Raw genomic sequence first — 16656 nt, forward strand, 5'->3', positions numbered from 1 at the left:
TTTTTATTAATTGGTGTCATAATAAATATTAAATAATAATTAAATTAATCTAATATATTAATATGTAATTATTTTTATACATTATAGGTACTTGAGTAACTCAGTAGTTGAGTAGATACATTTTGGTAATTGTATTGCTAATTTTATTAGGTATCGACTTTAAATTATAATAAAAAAAAATAAAAAATGATCAACCATCGACATTGAAACAGGTAATATTTAGTATTTACCTAACCTACCATTCCGTAACCCGGAACTCGGAAGAAACATCTGACGTCGTTCGTCGAAACTTTGTAAGCATAAAATATTACATATAATCATTACCGCGATTAAATCAAAACATTCCAAACCCGAAGTGCAATAAATAATATTTATGTATAGTTTATTTCATAAACAAGTGAGTAAAACAACGTGCACAAGCGTGATTTCTGTTCATATTTAAAAATTATTTTATTACACCCTTCTAAAAAAAACTTGTATTTTAACTGTTTTAATTGACATTAAGTATTTTTAAAAAATACACTTTTTACCCCTATCAATCCCATACAAAATTTAAAATTGTAAAAAGTTTGAAGGTACCGATGCGACAGTTAAGTGACCTATACAGGCTATATTATAAATACATATAACCGGGCTATAAGTCTATAAATTAATGCAAAATTGAAAACAAAGTTAAAGACATCCCAAAAATACTGAAAAATTATAACTAAATATAAAATACTAATGTAACAATATACCTACTGCATGCCGATAGTGTAGGTATAATCTACTATAGATAGGTAATGGTAAATATGTGTATTCTAACTAAAAATGTGCAAAAATGCCTGAAATAAAAAAATACATCACTCGTTTCAATATGTGACACGGATTTGTCAGCAGTGTATCAGTAGTGGATTCAGAAATCACCCAAACCCAAGGGGGTGGGTGAACGCCCCTTAGTCCCCCCCCTTGTATCCGCCATTGCAGCGCATAACATTACAATACATTCAAATTTGAAATTTGATATTAATTATTATTGATGTACTAAAATTGGCAATTTAATATTGTATATCTATAAATATTTTACTGTTTTAAAACGTTTATAATTTATAAATTAGCCAGTGGCGGATTTAACGGTCGTTTAGTACTTTAGTCGTCAAATGCCGACGGAGTCCTTCTCCTAGTATTATGTATACGGAGGTGGAGGCCCACCTAATTATATGTTTCATTTTTATCACAAAAAAAAAAATAAATTTACAATATGTTGTAAACTGCAGTATTAATATATTATTTACCATTGCTAGATAAGATTAGGTTAATAAAAACCACAATATTTCGTAAGTATGTTATTGATAAATTTTGTACGAGGCCCTTCTAATGGATTGCTAATTTTATTTGAACCCTTAAATCCGCCACTGATTCCACCCCTGTCCCCTATGTTACCTAATCATAACTGCATTGTACTACTATAGTTACTGAGATTAGTATAATATACTATATATATGGTATATAGCTAGTATATAACGTCCTACTCAGTGCCTCAGTGGTGTAGCCAGGATTTTAGGATTGGGGGGTTGCGAGGATCAATAAATATTTTAATATTTTAATATTAAAATTACGTCTACTATATTATAATTTATCTATTATTATATTATTATTATTTTATCGTGGTGCAATAGTTATAGGAGTAGTAGTTTTCTTGTAGTCTTCATGATGCTATCACTATTGATCTGTGCTATCACAGAATAACAGTTATTGCTATCACCGTCTAGTCGTTATTTATTATTTTTTAAGTTGATATTTGATAACAAAGTTGTTGTCTGTTTATGTTTACTTTTTCTCGTATAGTCGTATCAAAAGTTTATGAGAAAGAGTGCAAAACTGCAAAGTGTAAAATAGGTACTTGGTGTGTTCGATAATTACATGGCACGGTTGGTTTTTATAGAGGATTTAAAATTGATCAGTCCTTTAGTCAATGAGTAATGACTATGATTCATATGTTCTGATGTGTATGATTAGCGCTAACATTATAACAAATTCAAATTATTGAAAATTGTTGTTCATTGTTATTGCCATTATGGTGACCATTGATTATGAAAACATTAAAAAGTAAGTTGACAGAAAACAAAACTTAAGTAGTTAACTATTATGTCTATAATTATAAACAGTTAATTTTTTTACTTTGTCTGCAAAACGCTAAATGTAATCACAATATGTTACCATTTTATGAGTTATGATTAGTTTTGTTACGACACATACAGTCTAGTCAGGGGTAGACTGGCTAGAGTGGCAGGCGAGTGATCCCCGCATTCCCAGTCGGCCCCTGAGTCTAGTTAAATATAGTTGACTTGTTAGACACAATATATATAGGTAAGTAATTGAATTAAAATATTTCGGTTCGTTAAACATTTTTTTGGTCAGATTAACGTTGTAGTTTTAAAGTTTATTGAATTCATATGGAGTTGGTATGTCTAACATGCAATTTGAATGTAATATTAGAATACATGTATACTGTATACATTTAAAATTCAAGTATGAAAAATGTCAACTTAAAAGTAAATATTAGTTTATAATCCTATTTTACTTACAATAATTAGTCAATATTTATATGTGTATTAGTTAAACTTTTTATTGAGTTCCCTATATCTTTTTAAAAGATTAATTTTAATATATAAGTACAGGTAATTGTTAACTTTTACTTTAATATCACATTTCATAGTAAATACAAATCAGGTGCATAATTTTTAGTTTTAATTATTGATAATTTAACATTGGAATATTTTTTTTAATTAAAATCTACAATCAATTGAAAGTTATTGCCTGCTTATGATATACGTTGTACAGATACGTTGTACAGATACGTTGTACAGATCGTTGATACGATTGTACATTGTACAATATAATAATAATTTGTATAATATATAGTATATAGATCTAAATTTAAATTAACGTCTATTAAACAATAAGAAACTATGATTATTGAGTCATTAAAAAAATTAGCCATTAATATTATAATCATAACCATAAACAAATTTACATAATTATTTTAATGTTTTCTAGGTATCCTACTGTGGAATGTGCTCTTTGTGGATTTGTGTTTCGTAATAAAACAAGTATGAAAAATCATCTTGATTCTATGCACAATGGAAATAAAACTGTATCAGGGTTTATAACAAAAAGACCTCGAAAATGCACTGATTTACAATGTATGGAAAAAGGATGCAAATGTAAATTTTACAATAAACAGCTCTTTATTAGTCATTTAAAATTTGACCATTGTATTGATTTTGACATACGTAGTTTGAAGTTCACTTCAGAAGATGGTAAGACATTATACTATGAATAATGTATATAAACTTATAATCTGTTTTGTCGACTAAGATTTGTGTATTTAACTTGTAATAAATACATTTTCAGAATTTCTAACATGGAAAGAAGACTTTGAACAAGAAAATAATAGTCGTTATGTCCGTGTTACTGGTTGCAAGACACTTCAGGATGGAAAAAAACTTTCTTATTACTACTGTAATAGGTCTACATACTTCACTAGTAAGTCTAAAGGAGTGCGAAAGCGAAGTACTCCAGTTAAAGTAAAAGGATTATGTACAGCATCTATTAAAGAAGTCAAAAACAAAGATGGCTCTGTTGAAATATTATTATGTGCTACACACTATGGTCATGACATATCATCTGAACATATGAGAATGACCAAACGTGAACGAGAAGAAATTACTGAATTAATTCAACGAGGAGATCATCCAGACTTTGTCATCAACGCTGCTCGTGCCAAGGCATCAGATTCGCTGGGACGTGTTCATATGTTAAATAGAAAAGATATTAAGAATATTGAACGTAAATTGGGAATTAGGCATCCAGATTATTTAAAACAAAGGACAATTAATGATCTGAGCACAGATAGGTGGATTTTGAAATTACAACGTACTCCTGATAATCCTATATTGTTTTATAAGCCTAATAATGTAACATGTGAACACTTAGAACCTAATGATGTTATGTTAATATTTATGACTCAAAATCAGTACAATTGGATAAATAAATTTGGAACTGATGGAATATTCATGGTGACTGAAATGAGTATGGTTCGTGCTCAGTTATATTTGACTGTACTGTATGTGTGTGATGAATTTAATGTGATGCTACCAGTATGTTTCATGATTTGCAACGATAGTAAAATTTATCAATCATTTTTTTTAAACATCATTTTTAATAAAATGGGCTCTATTTATGCTAAAGCTTTAATTACTGATGATAACTACGACTTGTATGAAAGTTGGTGCTCAATTATGTCACCAGTTAAGCATGTTATTAACCAAAGATACATTGATAATCAAATAATAGAAAAGCTTCAAACTGATATTGAAAAACAAGATTTACAACATGAAATTTATGATAAAATATGTTCATTTTTTAATGGATCTGATGAAAGTATGAAAGAAGAAATTATAAATTATACTAATAATAACCTTAAGATGAACAATGAAACAAAACCATTTGGAATATTTTTTGATCAGATGTTTGCTAGTAGAGCAGATATGTGGGCTTTCTGTTATTTAAAAGATTCACTTAACTTAAATCAAATGATAAACATTAACACTGTTTATAACCAAATGATAGTACTATGTGAAAACAAAAAACATTTTACTCCAAATTTGTCAAAAAATATGCACATTTTCTTTACAGCTCTCTTAGAAATTCAGAAAAATAGAAAAACAAAAATTGATGAAATCAATATTAAAATTTCCAACAACCACAAAAACGCAATGTGTTATCCATCTAAACTTATTTTCCCCCTCTCTAATAATAAGTGGCGAGTTACACTAGAAGATGGTACAAATAATGGTTATGTGACAATTACTCGAAAGTTTTGTAAAATCATTGATTGCATAGTCAAGTGTCAAGCATGTTACAATATCTGTGCCCATATTTATGAATGTTCATGCAGTCGAGGAGAAATTACTATATGTGAACACGTTCATATGTTAGGCATCTTCAACAAAAGGTCACTAGTTGATGTGGACGAACAATTGAAAGAAGAAAAACTAGATGTTGAAGATATGAAAACTAATATTTTGTTAAAATTAAAACGAATTCTTGGCAATATAGATTTTGTCAATGATGAAGAAATTCTTAGAAGAATCAGTGTGTCATTAAGTAGAGTAGAAAATAGTGTTAATAAAGTAAAAAATGACGACAATTGGTATGATGATTAATTGCTATGAATTACTCAGTATTATTATTTATTAAGCTTTATCATTGATTTTATCAAATTAATGGTATTAAAATGATTTGATTAATTTTTCATAGATGCTTTTAAAATGTTAAGTGTTCCTTTTTCATTTGTAATGTATGTCTTTAAATGTTTTATGTGTTACCTACTAATAACAATATTTATTTTGTGTATAATGTTTAAACCATATTATAGTCATAATTTGTTGAGTTTTCTGACAGCGTAGACCTAGGATTTTAATATCTATGTTTAGTACCAATTTTTTAATAACAAATTATGCATAACTAAACTAAATACTATGTATTATTTAAGTAATCTCATCTCATCTCATCTCATTATTATATAAACTACTTTATAAGTACATTATTTATCTAAATATGAATCAAAGACTTGTAGTGTTATGAACATAAATTGCTTTTTAAATTATGTTATACTTAAAACTAAATGTATGTATCAATATAACCTGTGTGTGACTATAAAAAAAAAATTATAAAAACTTTGTTTGTCAAGTATAAAATTATAAAGTTTATCTATTGGTTCTAACCAAAGTACCTATTTACATTTAAATCAATAAAAATAGTGTTGGATAATTTTTATAAATGTGATAAACCATTCCAATAGGAACTTGGTTAACATAGCACTTATAACATTTTTATTTTTTCAAAAATATTCTACGGATGTCAGTTATTGTTTAGGTTAAACTAATGAGTAATGGGAAAATTAAAGAAAGAACTTCTTCAAAGTATTTAATTATCTATCAACTGGTAAAAGTTAAAATGCATGGGTTACTGCCTACTTGAAACTTTTAAAAAAGTGTTCAGGAACATTCAACAAAAAAATATTAATAATGTTTTACTGAATAAACCCAATATAGGTATATTTTGCAAGTATTTATTTAAAATGTTTTGGTTTGCTTATTAGTGTTCAATAATATGTAAGCGATAGGTTTTGATTATGATTTACTATTACCAATCAATAATAACCTAATAACCTTATGAAAAATAAATAACACTTTTATCAGCTTCCTAACAAGTAGGTAACAACCCAACACGGCAACACTATAAAATAGTAATTTGCTATTTTCATGTAATTTAAGATATAAACTGATTGATAGGTATATTGTTTAGGTAACTAATATACTAAACGGCTGTCTCTATATGTGGTAATCGGAGGGGGCTAAGCCCGCCAGATATCCCATTAGCAACTCCCTAAAAAACAGATGACTTTTTAATTATATATGGATTCGAAACCCCCCCCCCCCTTGAAATTTCAATAGATTTCCGCCTCTGCATGTCACGTATTACAATATCTATTGCATGTACAAATTAAATCAAACATGTTATACGGTTATCTAATCGGTATTCGGTTATATAGATCACGTGGAAGGGGAGGTTTGGGAGGTCAGCTGACCCACAGTTTTTTTCTGTGGTTAATGTGGCTCCTCAAAATGACAAACTGCATAACATTTTTTTATTATAAAAAAATATATACAATAATCATTATGAAAATTAAATTAAATAATAATTTTTGAAATGTACACAGACTCAAGAATGTTCCTATAAAAATATAATTAAAATGTATAAGTATAGAAATAGTAAACATAATGTATATGTTATGTATGTTATCAATTATGATGTATAGACCTGAAATATTGTAATATAAATAGGGCGTACGAAATCGTGCTTTAACTCATTAACCTAAATAATGTACCTAAATCGGAAAACACAATTCCCGTGGCTGTTATACGGCCATACGGGTCTGTACAAAACATAAGTTGTTTACTTGTTTATACAAAATATATATAATATAGTATAATAGTATATTATTATCACGTAGGTAAAATTGTAAAAATCTCTTTTCTATTTATAGACTTTCTTATCGTATTATCAGTACGATTATTTTATATTATTATCCAACATCATGAGCCCTGGTCGTTAATCGTTATGGATGTGTTATTATATAATAATGTATAATATAATTATGTTATAATATGTAACTCATTCGCCGTATTTAATGTCTTACTATTTTGCAAACGAGCGTCTGTCCGCTGTAATCTTAGTGTTTTACGTATTGTGTTGTATTTGTGTCAAATATTAATGATGGAAGCTCGTAGTAAAAAAATTATGTATAAATGGAATACCGTTTATTTTGTCTGGTTTACCATCAAGTTTATGATGAAACTGAACCTTTAAAATTAAACGCACTATTAAAGTTCATGATATCTCGAGACATGGTTTCTTCTCATCCAAACGTATACACTTTGTATAAAATATTTTATACTCTTCCAGTAAGCAGTGCAACTGCAGAAAGAGGTTTTAGCCGGTTAAAACTACTTAAGACATCTTCGCTCAACAATGAACGAAGATCGACTTTCAAATTTGGCAATATTAAGCATTGAAAGTAATATTGCACAAAAAATTGATTTTGACTAAGTAATTAGTACATTTGCACTTATGAGGAAGCGCAGAAAATTATTATAATGTTTTTATATCTTAATTATTTGTATACTTGGTACTTTTATTTTTATGTATTTTGATAAGAATACAAATTTTATAAATGCATTATTTTTTGTATTTGATTAGAATCTAGAACACCCTTCTCTAGATCAGATATCTATTGTAAAATTGAAAGCAGTCATTGAAAACTAAAATAAAATAAATACACCACAAATAAATGTATACAAATAAAACATTAAATATGTATAATCCCTTCTCAAAATTATTTAAATACTCCAGGCAAATTTGTTAGTTGAATATACATTTTAATGCAACAATTAATTAATAATACCTACAGTTTGTAAGCAAGTTTAAAATTGTATATAGCTATATTGAATGTTGGTATTAATGCCTAACTATTAAGGATGATCTTTTAATATAATTAAGGACTTTGTAATACATAGTTGGTTGTAGTTTCTACTCAGTAGCCTCCCGTAAATGAGACAGACCCACAGTACCTACTGAAATCCTGGGTACGCCACTGATCACGTGTATTAATTGTTAGTCATCAGTTTGTACTTTATTACCTTCTATTTTACTTCCGTCTATTGGCTACTACAATCGTGGGTTGACCTTATTAACTGTATAATGATTAATTTCACCGTAGAGTGTAGGTAAACACTTTCAGTTTCAATAATCTATAGGACATGTGCGATGTATGTTTAATAATAAATTTACTATAATACGCCTCTAAGCCATAAAATATACGCATTTTACATAGGTACGTGGATTAATTATATTTTTACATTTTTAATAAGCTTGCCTAAACGCATTAAACCGCCCAAAATATGAATAGTTCAGTTCGCATTGGCAGTTTTTTTCTCACAAGCTTTAGTCATCGAACAATAGCACGGCGGTTTCTATCGCACTATCCAATCGACGATATTTTGTTTAACCTCAACGATGAACAAATTCAGGTAAGTAAGTAGAAAATATTTATTTTTAATCAGTTGACAATAATAATGTAGATCCAAGTTTATTATAATTTAAAATAATATATACGTGATTTTATTATAAAATAATAATATATAGGTTATTAACGATTATTAATTACATTATAATACCTATTTAAAAGTGTACATAAATAATAAATTATAAATAGATTATTGATTAGTGTTTAGGTTAGGTAGGTACTGGTAATTACGAGTTCGTATTGTTGACATTATGTAGAGGCTAGAGATCAATACTTATCATAAAATAAATTATGAATCTCATAATATTCATCAATAAACTTTTACCTATTGGCTATTGGAATTTAGGAATTTGCCAAAACATGAAAAATACCTACAAAATAATTAATAAATATATGAACAGACATATATAGGTAATATGAAATGCAAACAATAAGTACATAGGCAGATGAGTCTCAGAGTCTATTATATTGGGGTATATTAATATAGAGGTATATAAGTATAATTATATAATCAAGATACAAGATTGCTGACATTCAATTTAATTAATTTTGGTGATTTTCAGTTACGGAAAACCGTTTTCGATTATGCGCAGAGAGAAATAGCACCAAAAGCGGCTGAAATAGACAAGACAAACACGTTCAATGACCTAAGGGTAATTTATTGCTATTTGTTATTATTTAAATGCATAACCACGGACTTTATAACAGATTTTCAAAATATAATCTGTGGCATAGCATAATATGATATTAGTATTAAAGTATAATAAATAATATTATAAAGTATATTAGCTATACCTTTTTTTACCTATTTTGTAGAAGGTATTTAGGTATTAATCATGAACTAAGAAGAGTTCATGGTACTAATGTACATACTAATATACATAGATAGTAATTAGATACGTATTATTATTTATTATTTTATTATAGTCAATTAATATTTTTCCTGTTAGTTGTTATTCTTGAACAAGTTAGGTAACATATTGTAACAAATAAGATAACAATATTATACGAGTATATTCTGTATATAGAACGTTGCTATAATATTATTAACTTACTTTTAGATTCTGAGCGAAGCGATGAATGTATTGATTTTACAATGATGTGTATTTTTTTTTTATTTTTTCATTTTTGTGTCTGTCATCACCTTTAAGGACAGTAAAAGTGCTTGGATTTTCTTCAACAGTAACTTTTCTGATAGGAAAGTGAATCTAGTTGGTACTTTGGGGGGTCAAAAGTAAAAATTTCTCAATAGTTTTCAAAAGCGGTTATTAGATTCTCAGCGGAGCGATGAATGTACCTATTGATTTTACAATGATATGTGTTTTTTATTTTTTGTGTCTGGGTGCACGATAATTAGTAATCAAAATTGAAAATAATGCTTTGATTTTCAACTTTAGTATCTTGTTTGATAGAAAAGTGAATCTAGTTAGTGCATTCGGGGGTCAACATTTAAAATTTCCCAGTAGTTTTCAAAAGCAACGTGAAAAACAAAAGAAAAATTAAGGAAAAACGGGAATATTTACGCAAAATCTGTTTTCGAGAAAATCGATTTTGGTTTTTGGTGTAACTCTAAAACAAATGACCGTAGGGACATGACATTTTGACTGAATGTTTATATTAGCATTTTCTATACACCATAAAATTTTGAAAATATTTTGATTCTTTTTGAGCTGTTTACGGACATTGTCAGTTTTCAATTTTTTTAGTTTTTTTTTTCTATAAATATCAATAAAATTTTATCTGTTGAGTAAAAAAGCTTGAAAATTTAATAGAAGGCTCCTAAGTTATTGTTTTTAAAGGCAGATGAAAAAAATTAAAAATCCTTAGTCACAGTTTTTATTTATAAGCATTTAAAGTTCAAATTTTGACAAAATACGGAAATATCACGAAAATTAGCAAATTATTTTGAGTTGATAATTCATAAAATTTTTCTTTTAAAATCCAAGATTTTAAAATGTAATATAAGATTACTCATAAGTTTGTCTACCTTTATCCAAAAAAATTGTCTATTTTTGGTTTTAACTGTTTTAAACAAAATAAATTGTTTGAGTTTAAAGCAGCGTATAATGTAAAATAACTTAATTTAAATTTAATACCTATATGTAATTAAATTTATTATTATATGCCAATAATCCGTGTACTAAGATATGTTTCACTGTCTATTTATTACTTATTTCAAATCTTATAAGTATTTGAAATGTATTTTAAATATTTTCTGAATGGATGTTTTATATTTACATTATATTATGTATACATTAACTATTAAGTAAAAATATTTCAAATTTGGAAGTTATTCGATAAAATTGAAAAAAAAATTTAAATGAAGGATGGTACCTAATGGATATAATTATTTAATACTTTTCTGAAGGATATCTATGATTATTAAACAAAAACACATGTAGTATAGGTACTAGGTAGGTACCTAATACATATCTTCTTAAGGGGATTACATACCGTGATTTTCTGTTTTTGTCTAACACACGCGTGACATAGGATTTTTGACGGATTCTTTGCCAAACATATAAATTGATCTAATGAAGTGATGAGAATTCTGAAAACAGATGTGAATTTGTCGTCAAGTCTACTTGAAATCGACTTTCCCACAATTTTGATTTTTTGATTTTAGCTTCTCCAAAAATTGAAATACAAAAATGTTTAAATACTCTTTTTTAATATGACGTTTTGTGGAATTTGGGAGATAATATCAACAATGTGGGAAAATCGATTTCAAATAGACTTGACGACGAATTCAAATCTGTTTTCAGAATTCTTATCGCTTCAATAGATCAATTGGAATGTTTGGCAAAAAACACGTCTAAAATACTATGTCACGTGTGTGTTTTTGAGGGGTTAATTTAGGTGGGTGGGTATGAAAAATGTTGCATAAGAATACAAGATGCTGTACAATTTAGGAATTAGCCATTAGGTAATTCAGTAATTTTATATAATATGTATAAATGTTTAATATAGTCTATAAATACCTAACTACCTAATTCATATACTAAAAAAAAAATAATAATAATAATAATGACACAATAATGTTGTCAAATTGTAAACAGAAATGCTGGCTGGAACTGGGATCGCTAGGTCTCCTGGGCATTACCATTCCAACAGAATATGAAGGTACAGGAGGTAGCTATACCGACCATGTCATTGCCATGGAAGAGATTTCTAGAGCCAGCGGATCTGTGGGCCTGAGTTACGCGGCCAACACCAATCTGTGCATGAACCAAATTCAATTGAACGGTACGCAAGAACAAAAGGCCAAATACTTACCACGGGTTTGTATTACCATTATGCATTTATACGTTTATAAATATACTTTTTAAACTTTAGATCAAGAATTTAAGTGCAAATGCATTAATAATATAATACTATTGACCATAAAATATACGTATGTATAACTACGCTCCGTATTATAATTTATAATTTTAAACAATATTTTTTGGTTTGGCTTACAGTTATGCAAAGGTGAAGCTGTTGGAGCGCTGGCAATGTCTGAACACGGTTCTGGTTCTGATGTAGTTTCTATGAAGTTAAAAGCAGAACGAAAAGGATCCCATTATATTCTAAATGGTAGTAAGTTTTGGATCACAAATGGACCAGACGCCGATGTGCTAGTGGTACCTATACATTTTTATTCGGTTATGATAAAAATTAATATGAAAATATTATTGTATGTTAAATCCCCAACTGGATAAAAAAAAATTTCAAACGTATAATAATATTAATTGTACATGATTAAATGCAAAACAATTTATAATAATAATGATTATTAATTACGATTAAAAATTATATTTTTCTATAGGTGTATGCTAGAACGAATCTAGATGCCAAAAAACAGCATGGTATAACTGCGTTTATTATTGAGAAAACATTTGAAGGGTTCACTACTGGCCAAAAACTCGATAAACTTGGCATGAGAGGTTCTAACACTTGTGAACTTATTTTCCAAGATTGCAAAGTACCTGGTAAGTATAACTTATATAATATAAGTTATAAATCATGAAATAATTGATACAATTTATAATGCACTGCCGTTACTCAAATATTGTTGTAATTTTGAAAAGTATTACAAATTGACAATAATATTAGTTATCTATTACAAGTTTGGAAAAGTCCTTGATTTTAATACTTAGGTACCTAGTACTAAACTGAAGTGTTGAGTTATGTAAAATTAATTTTGGGTTTGTAAGTCAGATATTAAAAATCATGCCTAACCGGCTAACGACTAACTCTATATACGATATACCTACGCATACTTCTTTTATATACATTACCTTTATAAATTATAGGTAACAAATAATAATATTGTAATTGAATAATATAAAATTCTAAATTCTCAGTAAAAAACAGCATAAATTTCCGCAAGATGCGGTATAATATACGCTAGGAAATATTTTTCTATAAATGTAAATATATATAATCTAATCGGTATTAGTTTTTTTTTCGTGTCATACAACGACAATAAGACGAATACGAACTAATGGTGATAAGTCATAAATACAGTAAAATAAATAAATTCATAAATACAAATTACAATTCATCTAAAATCATGGATATAAATAAAATAAATAAATTAGTAAATACAATTAAAACAATTTGAAAGGAAATATCTTTATGGCAACATAACTGTCGAAGTTGGTAGATATGTTGATCATGTTTAGTATTAGACCATCCCTTGACCAGAATCTTGCCACTTCGATAGCACTTGCTAGTGTAGGTCATCCTTCGAACAGGAAGATTGTCAACTTTGGCAGTTCAGTAGATGTTCCATGTCTTGTTCTATACACCACACTTAGGTACATCTTGTGGAGTTGTCTTGAAGTGATAGGTGCCCAATTTCTTTAGGTTGTATTTAGATCTGCCTACTCCTACTGTGAGTTTATTGAGGGATATCCAGGTTGGCCAGTCTAATTCGTGTCCTGCTGGTAATTCCTCCATTGGTTCAATCTCCAGTTTACTGCTGTCTTTGGATAGAGAGAGTTTCCACATTTCTCTTCATATTTCGTGTTGATATTAGTTAAATTTATACTCTTTTGGTTTTATCCTGTATATTATAACATACATATTATACTTATTACCTATACCGTTTATGATTAGTAGCGTATTATACGTACAATTAACGTATCATCCTTAATAGTCATTAGTCTCCGTCTTATAAAGTTACATACGTAAAACATACGTATCGAATTTGAGTTCAGCAGAACAAATTGTATGTTGTTAACTGAAATATTAGAGTGAATTAATCTATACTAACAAACTTAAAGGTAGAAACTTTATTTGTGTTCTTATTATGGTTTTTTACGATATTTTAATTGTTTAGTGAGTTATGATTAGGCATGTAAAATATTGAAATACAAAAACTGCTCATAATTTGCATATTGAATTCTATAAAACATGATTGTATATTTGTATTATTTTATGTTTATTTCAGTTGAAAATGTATTAGGCGAGGAAAATAAAGGCGTATACGTTTTAATGTCCGGACTAGACTTGGAAAGGATGGTGCTTTCTGGTGGGCCTGTTGGGTATGTTGAGTTAAAATTTATAATCAAAAATATATTATCAATGATTACATCATTAATCGCTATTATAAACTATTATTCAGTAGTTATTTTTGTAATGTCTACATTTTAGATTAATGCAAGCGTGTGTAGACCTGACATTTGATTACGTTCATTCTAGAGAACAGTTCAACACTAAAATTGGAGAGTTTCAATTAATTCAGGTACGCCTCTAATTAAAGATTAAAATGGCCTAAGCATATAACGTGCATTGTTTATAATAGGTAGGTCAGATAAATAATTAAATATTAATACCGTATAATTGTAATAGAATAGTGAAATGTTTGGTCTTTGGTTATCTTTAAATTATTGAAATATAAAAATAATCGTTTATATAATGCTTTGTAGTTTGTACGACTTTCTAAGTCTACTGCAGTACCTACTACTGTACATAATAACCAGTGTTGGGTAAATTGCTTTTAAAATGTAATGAAATTACGTTACTCATTACTTCAAATATTTTTATTTAAATTACATTTGGGATATCTACAATTATTTTTATCACGTTACATTACGTTTTAATTAATAAAGTAGTGCGTTACAAATAACGTTACTTTTTTATCATTGATAACAGTTATTATTTTTTTTTTTAATCATATTCAATTCATGTGATTCAATTATTATGTATATTTAAATATTTTACAATCTTCTGAATGGTTAGGTTAGTCAAAAAATCATAATTTGTTTTAATTAAATTTTATTTTTAAACCAAACTCTTTTCTTTCTCTATTAATAAAGTGATAAAATGTATTTCTGTTTAATATTGTTAACTATTATCGTAATCGAAAATAAATATGATTGATTTCAATTTTACTGGAATATCTTATCGGCTTGTTTTTGTAATAGGTACATTCAAAACTATTATTTTAATAATATGGAAAATAACGCGATAGTGCGTCACTTCACAGAAATCACTTTTAAAAAGTGATTTTGTTTTAAGTAAAATGTAATGACATTACTGCTGCGTTACTGAAAAAGTAATTGCGTTACAGTAATTTGTAATTTTTGTTACGTTACTACCCAACACTGATAATAACTCTGTATAGTATTACTATATAGATCGAATAGAGTATATTATAAAATACATCTAAAAATATATTATATTTTACTCATATTTTTATTTAATACATTTCAGGCTAAAATCGCCGATATGTATACAATTTTGAGTGCCACTAGGAATTATCTATACAACATAAGTAGAGCCTGCGATAAAGGCCACGTATGCAGCAAAGACTGTGCTGGAGTGATACTTTTTTCTGCTGAAAACTCTGTTAAAATGGCATTGGACACAATACAATGTCTAGGTAAGTATCACAGTCTAGCTAACCTTTACGGCTTTACCTTCCTTGTTGTTTCGTCAAGGGCCCTCGCTACTGCCTTCAATTTTAACTCAGAAGACCTAAAGTATCGACACAATTAAAGATAGTTAACGTTGTCCGATTTTGATTCTGAAAAAAGTTTGAACTCACCAAAAAATTGTCTATAGATCCTACGAAGCACTTTGTATAAACTAAATTTTATATAATTGTAAACTGTAATTGAAAACTTGAAAATATCAACTTTTTCGAATCATAATTAAATTAATATTAAAAACGGAAAATGTTTCGTACGGTCTACAGATATTTTTCTGCTGAATTAAAATATTTTTTCAGAATCAAAATCAGACAACGTTAGGTACCTAATTAACTTTAATTTTGTCAAAACAAATGTATGTTTTTGTAAAATTCGTGTAGTGAAATTGATATTATGGTTATCGAGATATTGACATGTGCATGCGCGTACGAGAGAGGATTCACACTAATAATCATTTACAACTAACAAATAGAGCCCGGGCGGCTATGACAAGATTAGAAATTGCCTAAATGTTGCCCCTTAAATAATGACCGTGGCGAGGCCCCTTAAGCATATATTTTTCCACTGACATGATAGGTGGAAATGGATTTATAAACGATTACGCGTCAGGAAGATTACTGAGAGATGCCAAGTTGTATGAAATTGGTGCAGGGACCAGTGAAATCAGAAGACTAATTATTGGCAGATCGCTAAACAAAGAATACTCTTAACACGGTTGTGTTATGTTTTCAATAATAGGTATTTAAACGGTTGGCCCTATCATCGATCACGTTATAATGGTTTTTGTGTATAATCTTATTACAATGTACTTCTATTCTCAAAATACACTTTGTACCAGTTAGTATTCCTACAATACTACAGTGCAGATATTATGTTGTAATGTTGTATATTTGTGTGATTTTGATTTTATTGTTTATTGTTTATTTAAAATTATATAATATTATAACTGAATATATATACGCTATTGGTAGGCACCTAATTTATACTGTGTAGGGACGGAGTGGCCGAGCGGATTGAGGCGTCGGTTCGAACCTGGCCGCGGGTGGCATTTTTCTTCGGGCAAGTCACGGTGTCCGGAGAGAAGTGCCGCCCATCCCCCAC

The 16656-nt window shown here is 28.4% G+C and overlaps 2 protein-coding genes across 2 annotated transcripts; both read left to right on the forward strand.

Moving 5' to 3' along the window:
- Positions 1-1781: 1781 nt before the first annotated feature.
- LOC132943754 (uncharacterized) lies at positions 1782-5749 on the forward strand. The gene is made up of 3 exons (XM_061012840.1): positions 1782-2088; positions 3040-3302; positions 3397-5749. Exons 1-3 carry the CDS (start codon positions 2057-2059, stop codon positions 5208-5210), a joined length of 2109 nt encoding a protein of 702 aa, XP_060868823.1. The 5' UTR covers positions 1782-2056; the 3' UTR covers positions 5211-5749.
- Positions 5750-8302: 2553 nt separating this feature from the next.
- LOC132942535 (isovaleryl-CoA dehydrogenase, mitochondrial) lies at positions 8303-16442 on the forward strand. The gene is made up of 9 exons (XM_061011047.1): positions 8303-8639; positions 9199-9288; positions 11695-11916; positions 12097-12258; positions 12444-12606; positions 14073-14166; positions 14276-14366; positions 15338-15506; positions 16132-16442. Exons 1-9 carry the CDS (start codon positions 8511-8513, stop codon positions 16263-16265), a joined length of 1254 nt encoding a protein of 417 aa, XP_060867030.1. The 5' UTR covers positions 8303-8510; the 3' UTR covers positions 16266-16442.
- The last annotated feature ends 214 nt before the right edge of the window (positions 16443-16656 follow it).

Source organism: Metopolophium dirhodum, chromosome 4 (assembly GCF_019925205.1).
Source record: "Metopolophium dirhodum isolate CAU chromosome 4, ASM1992520v1, whole genome shotgun sequence".
Taxonomy (NCBI): domain Eukaryota; kingdom Metazoa; phylum Arthropoda; class Insecta; order Hemiptera; family Aphididae; genus Metopolophium; species Metopolophium dirhodum.